General features: G+C 39.4%; 1 protein-coding gene across 1 annotated transcript in view; it reads left to right on the top strand.

Moving 5' to 3' along the window:
• Nucleotides 1-443: 443 nt before the first annotated feature.
• ROBO1 (roundabout guidance receptor 1) overlaps nucleotides 444-15,076 on the top strand; it is a 478,536-nt gene continuing 463,903 nt past the window's right edge. The window contains exon 1 of the mRNA XM_055410221.2: nucleotides 444-882. Within this exon, the coding sequence (XP_055266196.2) occupies nucleotides 828-882 (55 nt within the window). The 5' untranslated portion in view covers nucleotides 444-827. The remainder of the gene's footprint in view (nucleotides 883-15,076) is intronic.

Below are 15,076 nucleotides of genomic sequence, written 5' to 3'. Positions count from 1 at the left end.
TGCGGGCAGCCGCCGCCTGGAACTTTGGGCTCCGGCGTCCCAGCCGCGGAGAGTTCGGGGTGCTTTGCGCGCACGCCCCAGCGGCGCGGGATCTGAGGGATGGTGAGCGCAGCTCTGGGCTGGGAGCGCCCGGGAGGCGCGAGTGTGCCCGCGGACCGGCTGCCGTCCTCCGTGCCCCCCGCATCCCCCAAGTGATGGGAGCAAGGGCCCGCCCAGGGAACCACTGTCGCCGCACCGCCCCCTTGCTCGCCCCCAGCGCACCGAGTCACCCAGGCACACCCCCGGCACCCTGTGCCTGCTCTCCAGAAGTGCTGCCGCTGCCTTTGCCGCCGGCGCGGGCGGCCAGCTGTTGACTGGGCTCGCCCGTAAACGGAGAAGCACTTTTCGGCTCGCCCTAATCCGTTCTCACACCCCAACTTTGCCGCCGCGCCGGCCCTCGCCGCGGCGCTCGGGCGCACAGTGTGGGGGCGCACGCCGGGAGGCTTGGAGAGATCGCGGAGGAAGGAAACCGCACAACTGCTCTTCTGCTTCGGCTCTTTGTTGTTCGCTTTGGATGGTCCTTGGAAGTGGCCGAGCCGCCTCGGAAACTCTGGCGCCAGAGAAGGCAAACCTTGGAATTCTTAGTCTGCAGAGGGCTCTGAGATATTGACAAGCGTCCGGAAAGGTGGACCAGTAATTGCCCTGAAAACTCCTGGCGGATTGACCCACGTTGCTTATATTAAGCCTTTGTGTGTAGTGTGTGTGGTGTGTGGCTTCATAAATTTGGGGACCTCATTTTTACCCCCTCCTCTTGGCATGAGACTGTATGCAGGATCCACCCGAGGACAATGATCGCGGAGCCTGCTCACTTTTACCTCTTTGGATTAATATGTCTCTGTTCAGGTAACCCCGCGTCGTCTTTCTTCACCCTTCATTCCCCCCTTGCACGCCTCCTCTCCACTTTCCCAAATCAGCCCCGAGCTGAATTTTGGCGACCTCTGCCTCCTTCCAAGGCCGGAGGGGCCCGACCCCTGGCAGGAGTTTTAGACGAAAGGGTTCTTAGATGATACTTTGTGCTGTCCTCATTCCCCCATCCCCCAAGACCCTCCAAGCCTCTTCGCAGACCTAGGCCTTTTGCCAAGTTCGAGGCACGCCCAGATCTCTCCGGGCGAACGCACGTCTGAGCGCGGGGTGGAAGAGGCAGCGGGTGGCGGTGAGCTTGGGCCCTGAGGATGAGCCAGAGTCAGTCCGATGGCTCGGCCGCGTCCCTGAGGAAGGGAGCTGTGCGCCCAGGGAGCGGTAGCTCAGGAACCCGCCAGGATTCCTGAACCTGGTCGTGCTATTCGCCCCTCCTCTTCCGAGCAAACGGGTTATTAGTAGTTGTTTTATGTAACCGAAGTCTGTAATTAAATTCGATGCTGAAGAAACTTCAGGAAATAACTCCTTCTTACGGTAGGATATAAACTAGCCACTCTGGCTGGCTGAGTTTGGAAGGGAAACAGGCGGTTGCAAGTATCAGAAAGGGAACACTTAGTTGCCTGGGAATATTCATTGGCAAGGGAAGGCTGGGTTTAGGATTTGGGGGATTCATTAAATAGTATGGAAACTTTTCATATGCACCGTTGGAAGGATGCTGCAGTGGGGTACGTCTGACCTTAGAGTGTACACTGCATCTACACTTACCAATAGTTTTCTGACACTCCCTAAGAAACTTTTAGTATGGGGGAACAGAGCCACGACTCAACTTTTCTTTCTTTCTTTTTGGTAGATTCTGGTTTCAATCAAGGATCCGATTTCAGGCCTTAAAACACACCACACACACACTCACACTGCACCACACACACACACACACACACACACACACACACACACACACACTGCACCTCAGGGAATTTTTTATAGTCCTGTACTGAGCTTCAAGTTGCATCAAGGCCTGTAGGTTAGAGTCACTCAGTTTCCATGATTATGAAACAGTTTTGAGAGGTTGCTTTGAGATTTTTGTGGTCTATGGCCATAGTCTATATTTTGAAGAAGGATTTTGCTTAAGGAAATAAGTAAAAGAAAAACATACATCAGCCAAATGATAGCGAATAAACCCTTAAAATAGTTTCAGCCCACGAGATATGCTTTCTGACTAAAAGGAACCTTTGCAATGAAACTAAATGAGAAATAACATTTTCTTTGAAGAAAACTGAAGTTTTCATATATGTCACGATGGAAGATGACTAGATGAAACCAACTCTCTGGGGCCACCTCTTCTTACTTCAGTTTCCCCTTTCTCTACTGTAGTTTTTTTTTTTTTTTTTTTCTTCTTAGTTTGCAGGTCTGAATGATTGGAAAGTTCCCCACCCCCAGGACTCGGCGAGGATGCAAATCAGAAACATTCAGATCTGATCTCTCTATTTGTCTGTCTTTGCCGCGTCTCCCCCTAGTTTAATTTACAGCTTCAGATACCTTTGAGGTTTTTGTTGATTCACCTTCTCAGTTAAAGTTTATTCACGTGTGTAAAGTGAAGTGTCAGTGTGATAAATGACTGGAGAGCCAGATTACTGAAGATAGGAGGATTAATGGTCATTAGTCACTGTTTGAGCTGAGTTTGTATATGTTGGGACATTTTATCATGGCTGTAGATTAAAGATAGGGTCACACTAATAGGGTATCACTGAAAGCTGGTCACGTCAGTGTGCAAATTCTCTGTCTTCACTTGGAGAAATATCTTGGAGTGTGTCTACTGCCCTCTCAGATTTTGTAATTTGATGAGCACCTAGTATCTGAGATTTGCAGTTTACATAGATATAAATCATTTAGACCTGAAATGATTTCTGGCTTTGTTTTTCTAAGTTAATTTTCTGCTGAAGTCACTGATGATTTTCATAAGTCTTAAATTTCCAATAGGTGTGGCCGTCTACTTTGTTGGCAGGGTCAGAGGTGTGTCCTTGTGAGATGCTCTCTCATATTTAACCTGAAGCTGTTCCTTGCTCTTCTGCTGACTTTAACTCCTGCTGTGCATTTGAACTTGGGGAGGCCAAATTATTGGCCTGCTGAGGAGATTTCATGGGAGTGTGCTATTCTAAAGCCATCTTATTGATTTGAGTAAGCCTTCACAGAACTCAGATAAGTCGAGTTGGGCGTGCTCAAGACACCTGGACAGGGAATGAATGAAGTTCTTGAAAGATTGTGTTTCATATCTTGCCTCAAGCCTAAGATCACAGTCTATCACTTGTTAATGGAGTGTATTTAAGAGAAATGTGGTGAGTTTAAATAAATCAAAGTGTACCGAGGGGCTAAGGTACCTTCAACAAGATTTAACCTGTAAAAGCATCTATTCGTTGTCAGTTCTTTTTTTCTTTTTTTTAATCTGACTGCCAACTTACCAAAGTCCTATAGTTTTCTTCAAACAGATTATATACACTTCATGTTGATGTGTTGATGTCATACTTAACATCAAATATTATATGTTTGCTTTTTGTAGCCTTTTATTACACTAATGCTACAATATATAACTTTTTATTCTAGGAAACTAAGATTTTGAAAAAATAAGTATTTCTTTAGAAATACTTTTTATAGTGAGTTTCTTTAATGTTTTTATACCTCATTTCTTTTCTATGGAGAGCTAGACTTTTGGTGAGGGGAGCAGATGGAATAGCACTGGGAAAAAAAAAAACAACAACCTGTGTGATCTCTCAGGACCTGATTCTAAACATTGTTTCCTTCTTTATGGACTTCCTCTCCTCAACTCCATTTGCTAAGACCTGCTTTTAAGTGAAAAAAGTGATTGAATTTCAGTTCAGACTTATGATGAGATGGGAACTTCAAATGAAGTGGAAATTCACTAGTGCTCTTTCTGCTTTTTTGGGGGTGGGGGAGAGTCTTTTTATTATTTTTTAGGAAAGTTTCATTCCGTAATCCATTTATCTGGATCTATGGTCTCTCTCTAACTGGAAGATTTTTTGGCAATTCCGGTAATTTCTTATTTTAAAATAAACTTGTTAGCTTTTAAATATACTTTCCTGAATACTGTGACATCTTTTAAAACATACTATTTCTCGATAATGGGCCCTCTTTAGATAATTGCAATTAAAATGTCTCAGAACAGTAAGTTTATCTGAAATTTCCCTTTAGTCTTCACTGTGACAAGTGAAATATTCTTGTGTGAATTAGTGATACGAAATGCTAAACTTCACAGCTGTAATCATAGTTATTTATTTATTTTACATGGAGTAGGCATAATTTAAAATACTGGGCAAGAGGTATAAAATTGGCTGGGAAACTTAGAATAATAGCTTGCCAATGAAGATTGCAAATAGTTGAGTATGTATCATTTTCTGTGTTTATAAGAGATGCTAGAGTAATCCTCATGTTAATTTCTGGCTTTTGAAAAATGTTTAATTCTTGAAAACAAAAATACAACTGTCTTGAATGCTTGATTTCTTATGGAAAAAATATAAGGAAATAAAAATTTTACTGAAAAATTAGGCCTTAGGTAATTTGAAATTAAGAAATTTGGTAATAAGAAAGGAAAAAAAGACAGTAGAAGCCGAAGTCTAGAGAAATACAGTAGAAGAACCAGACCCAAAATTAATCTATAATTAAGTTTTAAGCTATAGGAGGAGGAGGAGTGGCAGTAGATAGAGCAGCCAAATCTGAGTGCACCCCTCTGACCACACATAGCACAGAAAGCAAATCTGAAAAGTGGACTCTTGAAAAATTGATGTCAAGGCATATGCTGTATGTTTAACAACTATATAAAGAGCTAGAAATTTTTTTAAAACAGTAGTTTGGAAGAGGAATCATTTGGAAACAAAGGAGTAGTCTAAATCTTTAATGAATTTGTATAATTTTTTTAAAGCTGCTAATTTAATAAGACTTTAAAATGTTGATTGCTTCAGTTTATTTAGTGGAGTGAAAAGCTAAGTAGTTACCTTCTGTATCACAATGTTTTTGCTTAGAGGAGACCAGTAAAGTGAAAGAAATAATAATAATAATAAAAAAACGAGATCATGTTCAAATTCTGGGGTACCCTAAGAAACTTTATGATGATGACTACTACTGTTGCTATGAAGATATGACTATCATTTTTTGAGCATTCACCATTATCTTATTTAATGCTTGTAAGAACCCTATGACGTAGGTGCTATTATTAGTAAAATATTACTTTATCTGTGTTTTATAGTTATAACATCATAGGGATGTTAGGAGATACAGATGAGAGGGGATTTGAACCAAGTTGATTCCAAAACCCTTAACCACTGTGCACTTTCCTAGTTGAAAGAGACAAATGAAGGATTTAAAAGAAGAAAGATTATAGCTCAATCATTGTTTAATTTTAAAGCACGTCCACCAGATCCACCTAAACAAGACTGTGGTTTGAACACTTGAGAATTTGGAAGGGAGGCTTTTCTTATCCTGCCATTAAGTAAACGATCTTCAAATTTTTAGATCACCAGCTAAGACAGTGATTCTTTACCTTTGGTCAACTCACATCCAGCCTTTATCATGTCTGCATTTTCTGGCATGCTTAAAAATAGAGACTGAACAGAAGTCAGAACAATGACTTCTGGTGATGTGGAAACACACAATTCCAAGTTGTATTTTGAAAAATGAATGCCATCCTAATTCATGCACACTTGAGGAAAGATTTTGTTCTGAGTCCCAAGGCAAATAATTGGTGCTTATCAGGGAAGAGCCTGTGGAGAAGCAATCATTTCCCCTGGGGTTGCTTTTTCCTCTCTGGGTTGGGCATGGGCTGGTGGTCATTTAGTAGCAGATGAGCCTTCTGCTTGACTGCTGTTCACAGATGACTCACTTCATGGTTACTGATCATGGAAGGGTGTTGTGTGTTAATACCTGGTTGATCAGCTGGTTGGAAACTGCTTATGCATAGCCAATAAAGTTGCCATCCTGTGGAGATCAAAGGCCACCTCCTTCCTTTACAATTCTGGATTAGGATGGTTTCCTTTCCCCCTTCTCCCTCTACCTTCAGCCCTTTCCTTCAATCTTGCTGTTGTAGAAGAAGAAAAAAGATTATCTGTAGTGTACAGGGAGATAGCTTTGATCCTCACTCCATTGCTTCTCTCTTTCTCTCTTTAGCCATCCAAAAGGCTATTTCTAATGCTAGAAGGTGTCATGTTGCTTGCTTCATGGGGGAGCTCAGTCTCCTTTTGCTTAAACCAAAACAGACCGCTCCGAATTCCCTTACTTCTGTGATTTTACTTGGCTTCCAAACGTCTTACAGCAATGTTGTTCCACACATAAAAAACAATATTTTGAACAGCATGACTGTGCATATCTTTCTGATTTCATTCAGCGAGAGAAGTACCTTACCTCTTTGGTGTTCACAGCTGTCCATGGCTTAGAGCCAGAAAAGAATATCTGTTTATTTTCTTTAATTAACTTATTTTATTAAAGGAGGAGAATGTATAGAAGGTAAACAGTGGTAGACAAGGTTCTTGGATTGTGAGTTTGATGCTGAATAGTCTATAGGCCTAATGCCTGTCACCTAGTTTGACAGGTAAATGAACCATTAAAAAGCACCACCAACGGATACAGGCAAATGTCAGCAGAGCAGTGTGGTTCTGCCTTAAGTGGGAATATATATTTTTTGTATCCAGTGGGTGATTTATATGCAGCATATAGGAAGTAGTAATAATACAGTATATTTCTGGGACCTATTTTTTTTTATCATGTTAGTCTTCTGTATTAGAAAACATATTTTTAAAGCAATTCCAGAAAGTAGTAGCTCATGGTTACACTTTCTCAAAATGCCCTTGATTGGATTTCAGAAAGTGTCAAGTTCGAGGTATGGGTCACCTGTGCCCGTGTTCAGCTCATCTGTACATGCCCTGAAAACCAGGGACTGCTTATCCACAGTCAGCCATGAAAGGAGCGTGGAGTCTAGAACTTTCTCTCAGCTATTTGCAAGAGGTGTTAGTGGAAGAGAGTCAGGAGACCCGTCTTCCATGGGGCTTGGTTCTTGGCAAAGAAGAATCTTGAGTTCTCACCTGCTGCAAGAGAGTTTATTGAAGATTAAGAGAGAACGGAGAAAACACCTCAAGACAGAGGTGGGCCACGGCCTAGGAAGGCAGCGGCCCAGACCGCTGAGGTGTAGAGTTTTTAATCCAGCTGGTCATTGATTGACAGTCTTAATTGACAACTGCAGGTTTTATAACCAGAGGCTGTGATGTGCATATTCTTCCTATAATTCAGCCTATTATAATTAGATATATGTGTTCATAGAATATTTATGAACATTTAAGGAGCCAATGAAACAAAGGTTATCTAAGGACATGATAGCTAGTGTGAGGCATGCGTGAGTGCCAGAATGGGGCACAAATCCTTCCAGTCAGCCAGTGGGGGGTTTTTTCCGGTCCCCTGACCATTTTAGAGTACTGATGGTATGTTTGGGGCCGTGTTGGTTCATAGCTATTGGATATGGCAGCTGACTGGGATGCCTCTAGTGGCTCATGGCTAACTTTCTGTCAGACAAGAGGTTCTGCTAAACAATATGAGACTGAGTTTGTATCCCTGAAACACTGTAGATTCTTCTTTTTTATTTTAATTTTTGACTATGCCATACAGCTTGTGGAAACTTAATTCCCCGACTGGGGATTGAACCCAGGCCCTCAGCAGTGAAAACACAGAGTCTTAACCATGGGACTGACAAAGAATTCCCTATAGATTCTTCATTTAATATGAGGAAAATTATTTTAGAAGTAATAAAATCATTACATATGACCTTTTAGTAGTTTAAAAATCATTTAAGGCATATGTTATCTCTCTCTTGATTTAGCTGAAAATTTCAATGAAAATAATAAGAGATATGCATCTATAACCATCAGGTTCTTTGTCGCGTGTTATGTATAGTTATAACTTATGCACCATTATGGAAAAAAATGTCAACTTGGTAAGCTCATTCCTGGTTGTTAACAGAAGAGGAGACAGAGGCTGAGTTTTATTTTTTCTCCACCTATGTGACCGAGGCCCTTTTCTGTCATTAGCAATCCCCGGTAGAATTTGAAAAGAAAATGGGGCCAATGAGTGAGTGAATCAGGCTACACTTGTCTGTTTCAAGATTATTTGGTATCAGATGGTGCTAATGAGGTACTTTCTCAAAATTTAATCTCCAAACTTCAATAACATTCATGCTCTGTTTTCTGTTTTAGCATGTGATTGCTTTCTTCCACTAACGATATACTAGGTTTTAGTTTGGTTAAAAGTGTCTGCCTTCAATTCCTTTCCTATATAAAGGAAATATAAAATGTACACTTTTTAGTCTTACTGATCTAAAGCTGCTTTTGTTTACTCAGGCTTGACTTAAAAGGCAGTCTTCTACGACTCGGAAACTTCACTGAAATGGTGTTTGTTCATATATCAAAGTGTTAAAATGCATTTGTAAGTGTTAACTGCACACCTCTGAGTAACTTTAAACTACTTCAGTTGCCTGGATTGGGAAGTAATTTCAGTATTTCCAGACCATTCAATTAGCAAGTTGTCTGACTAAAGTAAACTGGCTTGTACAGCCTGTGAGAGATAGACTCATCTGTTTTTCTCCCTCATATTTGAAAAGAAGTGAACATTTCCTTAGCAATCTGGTGTTAAGTTTGGAATTGGAATTTGCTTAAATTAATGAACTTAGTATATTGCCAAAACCTAAAGATGTAGAAAGAAAATGGGAGATGGGCAGAAGCTTGAATACTACACAGAGAAGAGGGGCATTTCACTGACAAGATTGTTGCTTTTCATCAGCTAATACTTTGGAATTAATAGATGCATCACGAAGTCAACTTTTATTTAGATTAAGTATGTCCCAAGAGGAGCACTGCATTATTTGGTCTTTTTCTCTTGCTAAGCATCATTCCATCCCAGGAACTCATTCTTTCTTAGGACCCCATATTCAAAATTACCCATTCACTATTTTGTATTTGATAAATTGAACAAAGCCCTTAAATAACCACACACGGTTATTAAATATATTATATATCTAGATATATACACGTGTATATATAGCCGGATAATGAAAAAATAATTAAATGATGAGGTATGGATCCAAATACGTATACTGAATCTCAAGGCTAGGAATCAATATATCTAATAATAATTATTATAGTCTAAACATATAAAGTTACAGACTGGCACATTGCTTACACATCTTATTTGATTCCACATTAAGAATGAAGGCATGGATGTTATCCCTGCTTATCAGTATGGAAAAATGAGGCTCAGAAAAGTTTACTTCCTTGACTGGTCGGTCATCTAGTGTGGTGGAGTCAGAATTTAAAACCAGTCTGATCCTGGAATTTGGGGTCTTCACCATTATACACACTACACTGTTCCCTTATGGGAAAATGATTGTAGATGAAACAGTATAAAATGTGTATATATAACAAGTCCAAGATGCTGTTTTTGTGAGGGAACTTGATTGTGCTGCCAGGCTGTTTTAGTTCCCTTTTAGATGATGGATTTTTCTGGTATATTTCATTGACTGTTCCCTTCTTCTGCTTGTCACACGGTAAGTAACAAAAAAGAGTGCAACCCTGATAATATACACGATTAGATCACAGAAATATAAGTGCACCCCCATAACATGATCTGATGGAATTCAGTGTGTTCAGTTTGTGGCGTAAGTTTGAGATATTAATAGTAAAAACCAAGCAGGGTTTCCCTGGTGGCTCAGCAGTAAAGAGTTGCTCACAATGCAGGAGTCTTGGTTCGATCTTGGATCCGGAAGATCCCCTGGAGAAGGAAATGGCAACCCACTTCAGTATTCTTGCCTGGGAAATCCCCTGGACAGAGGAGACTGGTGGGCTCAAATTCACAGGGTCGCAAAAGAGTGTTTTTTTGAGTGTGAAAATAGTATAATTAGTAATATGATATATAAAATATATTAGGCAACATCTTGGTTAGAATATGTGATTCAATTCAGTTCAGTCGCTCAGTCGTGTCCTGCTCTGCAACCCCATGAACCGCAGCATGCCAGGCCTCCCTGTCCATCACCAACTCCCAGAGTCCACCCAAACTCATGTCCCTTGAGTCGGTAATGCCATGCAACCATCTCATCCTCTGTCGTCCTCTTTTCCTCCTGCCCTCAATCTTTCCCAGCATCAGGGTCTTATCAAATGAGTCAGCTCTTCACATCAGATGGCCAAAGTATTGGAGCTTCAGCTTGAACATCAGTCCTTCCAATGAACACCCAGGACTGATCTCCTTTAGGATGGACTGGTTGGATCTCCTTGCAGTCTCAAGAATCTTCTCCAACACCACAATTCAAAAGCATCAGTTCTTCTGCACTCAGCTTTCTTTATAGTCCGACTCTCACATCCATACATGACTACTGGAAAAATCATAGCCTTGACTAGATGGACCTTTGTTGACAAAGTAATGTCTGTGCTTTTTAATATGCTGTCTAGGTTGGTCATAACTTTCTTTTCAAGGAGTAAGTGTCTTTTAATTTCATGGCTGCAGTCACGCTCTGCAGTGATTTTGGAGCTGCCCAAAATAAAGTCAGCCACTGTTTCTACTATTTCCCCATCTATTTGCTATGAAGTGATGGGACTGGATGCCATGATCTTAGTTTTCTGAATGTTGAGCTTTAAGCCAACTTTTTCACTTTCCTCTTTCACTTTCATCAAGAGGCTCCTTAGTTCTTCTTCCCTTTCTGCCATAAGGGTGGTATCATCTGCATATCTGAGGTTATTGATGTTTCTCCCAGCAATCTTGATTCCAGCTTGTACTTCATCCAGTTCCCCGTTTCTCATGATGTACTCTGCATATAAGTTAAATAATCTGGGTGACGGTATACAGCCTTGAGATACTCCTTTTTCTGTCTGGAACCAGTCTGTTGTTCCATGTCTAGTTCTAACTGTTGCTTCTTGACCTGCATACAGGTTTCTCAAGAGGCAGGTCAGGATGTCTGGTATTCCCATCTCTTTTAGAATTTTCCACAGTTTATTGTGATCCATACAGTCAAAGGCTTTGGCATAGTCAATAAAGCAGGGATAGATGTTTTTCTGGAACTCTCTTGCTTTTTCGATGATCCAGTGGATGTTGGCAATTTGATCTCTGGTTCCTGTGCCTTTTCTAAAACCAGCTTGAACATCTGGAAGTTCATAGTTTACGTATTGTTGAAGCCTGGCTTGAAGAATTTTGATCATTACTAGCATGTGAGATGAGTGCAATTGTGTGGCAGTTTGAGCATTCTTTGGCATTACCTTTCTATGGGATTGGAATGAAAATTGATCTTTTCCAGTCCTGTGGCCACTGCTGAGTTTTCCAAATCTGCTGACATATTGAGTGCAGCACTTTCACAGCATCATCTTTCAGGATTTGAAATAGCTCAACTGGAATTCCATCACCTCCACTAGCTTTGTTCATAGTGATGCTTTCTAAGACCATCTTGACTTCACATTCCAGGATGTCTGGCTCTAGGTGAGTGATCACACCATCGTGATTATCTGGGGCATGAATGTCTTTTTTGTACAGTTCTTCTGTGTATTCTTGCCACCTCTTCTTAATATCTTCTGCTTCTGTTAGGTCCATACCATTTCTGTCCTTTATCGAGCCCATCTTTGCATGAAATGTTCCCTTGGTATCTCTAATTTTCTTGAAGAGATCTCTAGTCTTTCCTAATCTGTTGTTTTCCTTTGTTTCTTTGCATTGATCACTGAGGAAAGTTTTCTTATCTCTCCTTGCTATTCTTGGGAACGCTGCATTCAGATGCTTATAGCTTTTCTTTTCTCCTTTGCTTTTTGCTTCTCTTGTTTTCACAGCTATTTGTAAGGCCCCCTCAGGCAGCCATTTTACTTTTTTGCATTTCTTTTTCTTGGGGATGGTCTTGATCCCTGTCTCCCGTACAATTCACCAAACTCCATCCATAGTTCATCAGGAACTCTGTCTATTGGATCTAGTCCTTTAAATCTATTTCTCACTTCCACTGTATAATCTTAAGGGATCTGATTTAGGTCATACCTGAATGGTTAAGTGGTTTTCCCCAGTTTGTTCAATTAAGTCTGAATTCGGCAATAAAGAGTTCATGATCTGAGCCACAGTCAGCTCCCGGTCTTGTTTTTGCTGACTCTATAGAGCTTATCCATCTTTGGCTGGTAAGAATGTAATCAGTCTGATTTCGGTGTTGGCCATCTGGTTATGTCCATGTGTAGAGTCTTCTCTTGTATTGTTAGAAGAGTGTTTGCTATGACCAGTGCGTTCTCTTGGCAAAACTCTGTTAGCCTTTGCCCTGCTTCATTCTGTACTGCAAGGCCAAATTTGCGTGTTACTCCAGGTGTTTCTTGACATCCTACTTTTGCATTCCTGTCCCCTATAATGAAAAGGACATTTTTTTCTTTTTGGGTGTTACTATCCCTTTAAAGTTATATCGCCCGATGACAAGTTTTTCAGAAACCAAACAATGTAGTGTTTGTAAATATGATCCCTGTACTGTAATCAACACTCAGAAGTAATGCAGTTGTCTTTTTTAAAAAAAAGTTACTCTTTTGCTCTTCTTACTCTTTTAAGTAGATGTGTCTCATTAAACATTGTTTTTCTGAGATTAAAGATTGTAATTTCTGAAATGTTGCTTTCACTGCTGAACTCAATAGTCTTCCAAAGTTATTTCCAAACGTGTAGGTGGAATGGTACGTTTCTGTTCTCATCTCTTTGTCCATAGGTTTATGACTTTTGTTGTTAGTGTTCAGTTGCTAAGTCCTGTCCAACTTTTTGCAGCCAGGCCTATGTCCATGGGGGTCTCCAGGCAACAATACTGGAATACATAGGTTTATATGAAAATGAACATTTTCCCCAGTTTCCTACCCTTTACCAAACATCAAAATGATATCATATCTAAAGCTCTCTGTTATATGAGACCTGGGGTCACAACCTTAAAGTTTTTACTCTGTCAAAATCTACTTTATAATGAATGTATTTATTGCTTTGCAGCCTACAATTTATTTGCATTTGATAATGCTATGTTAATTATTAATGGAGCATGACTTTCAATCTTGATTTTCTTGATTAGATAAATCAAGATTATCAATCTTGATAATAATTAAAAATTATTGTTAACCAACTCTCTTCTTTGCTGCTGTTAGAGACTTTAAAGCATGTTTCAGACATACCTGATAATGTATAGGAGCTTTTAACACAACATTCAGGTTGTGTACATATAGACAGGAAAATGAATGTTGAATCACTGGAGTGAATTGTTGGCAGTTTATGAGTGAAAGATGTTTTCATATGATGGGAGAAGGGAGAATTACATTTGGGAACTGATGAGAGAATTTACTTAGTTAGCAGACTCTCTCTGAAATAAGTAGCTTGCCAAAGAGTGTTGAAAGAAAGTATAGAATGTCTTGTTGAGCAAAGTGAAGTATTAGAAAGGTGCATCCAGGAGTGGTGATCTGAAAAAATGATATAACTGTTTGAAGAGATGGATTCTACAGTTAAGTTGTTTTGGAATTTCATTTATGACCCTATAATATTTTAGAGGACATTAATAATAGCATTCATTCTTTCTTTCATTTAATCAATCCTACCAGGTAACAAATTATTTTAAAAAATCTCATTCCTTGCACTTAAGGAAAATATGCTAAATGGTTGACTGACCAATAGGTAATTTAATACATGAGTTCCTTGTCAGCCTGTGTTTGGACCATAAAGAGTTTCTGCCAAGTGGAGAAGAGGTGATAAAAATAAATTTGATAACCATAATTCTTAGAAACTAGGATAGTTACTTTTTGGTATATTCTCTGAGGGTATGTATGCATAGCAGTATACAGATAAATACATTTAAATATAATGATATATATATATATATTTAACCTATCAGAGAATCATTTGAACAGTACCTTAGAACAGCTTTATTGCTATGCTTCTACTCTCTCTGCAATATCCTAACAACTATTCTTTATCCTACCCTCATTACTTTCTATGACAGGAATTATCACCTCATATCATAGAAGATTCCATTTATAATTTTTGTGTAAATTTCCTCATTAATTAAGGTAAAATTCAACTCTATTTCCTATTCTACTGGACTCTGTTTTACCCTCCAAACTACCCGTGGTAAATTCAGTCCAGTTTCTACATGAAACTGTTTCCATTTTGTAGACAGTTAAGCTCTTTTTAAATTTTCTGTTCTCCATACACAAGATATCCATTTTCTCCCAATTTTGTTTTTTTCATAAAGAGTCATTTCACTTGGTTATGTTATTTTGTTATTATTGTTTTTAATATATATTTTGTCAGTGTCCTAAAGTGTAACATGGATGTTGAGCATCCTGTTTTATTTTTTAGTAAAAATGTAGATAACTTTTAACTTCTTCTTGGTGTTCAGATAAAGATTTCATTTAAAAGTTCTGTCAGTAGTTAGCAATATAATGCATTTCTGGATCAGGAGATTTAAAATATTTTAATAAGCTAGATACTTATCTTCCCACCTTCATTTACCACTGAACCGTCTTCAAACTGCCCTTCCTGGTCTGAAGTAATGATTGTTGGCAAGGAAGATAAGAAAACATTCAATTTGTGAGATACTGTTTTTCTTTTCTGATAATATTTAATAATGGTTGAAAACAAATGCTAGTACAGGGCCAATGAGAGCAAGGCCCTGTATCAGGTCTAAGGGATGGCTGACTGGATGGTGCCATGGAGATGTGTGGACTTAATGTACACACACTCTCAGAGTTTTCAAGAAGAGGCAAAGCTCTATGTTTTAAAGTAAAATCTCCCAGCTGACAAATGGGGACACTTAAGTCCAAATAATAATAATAATAACAACAACAATATGTCATCACAGCAACTGTGGCCAACAGATCATCATTTTGTATTTATAATTTTACATCATCCATCTCATAGAGAACTGACTTATTTGTTGCTGTTTGCTCCTACTCTAAAAAATCAGTATCCCGTCATTCTCTGTTATCTTCAGCATTTTAGAAACTTTTACTTTTCTGGTGTTTGGTCATCCTTACTGTATTGTTACTAGCTAAATAGTTAGATAATGGCTTATTTATTTAACCAAAAGCTTCTGCCTTTATTGGGAGTTATTTACATTTTACAAACAGTATTTGTTAAGCCAGGCAAAGTGATCAGTTTGACTGTTTAT

This window comes from Moschus berezovskii, chromosome 1 (assembly GCF_049115385.1).
Source record: "Moschus berezovskii isolate FMDL1 chromosome 1, NW_MosBer_1.0, whole genome shotgun sequence".
In the NCBI taxonomy this organism is placed as follows: Eukaryota; Metazoa; Chordata; class Mammalia; order Artiodactyla; family Moschidae; genus Moschus; species Moschus berezovskii.
The sequence above is the reverse complement of the archived record's forward strand: the minus strand, read 5'-3'. Positions and strand labels throughout refer to the sequence as shown.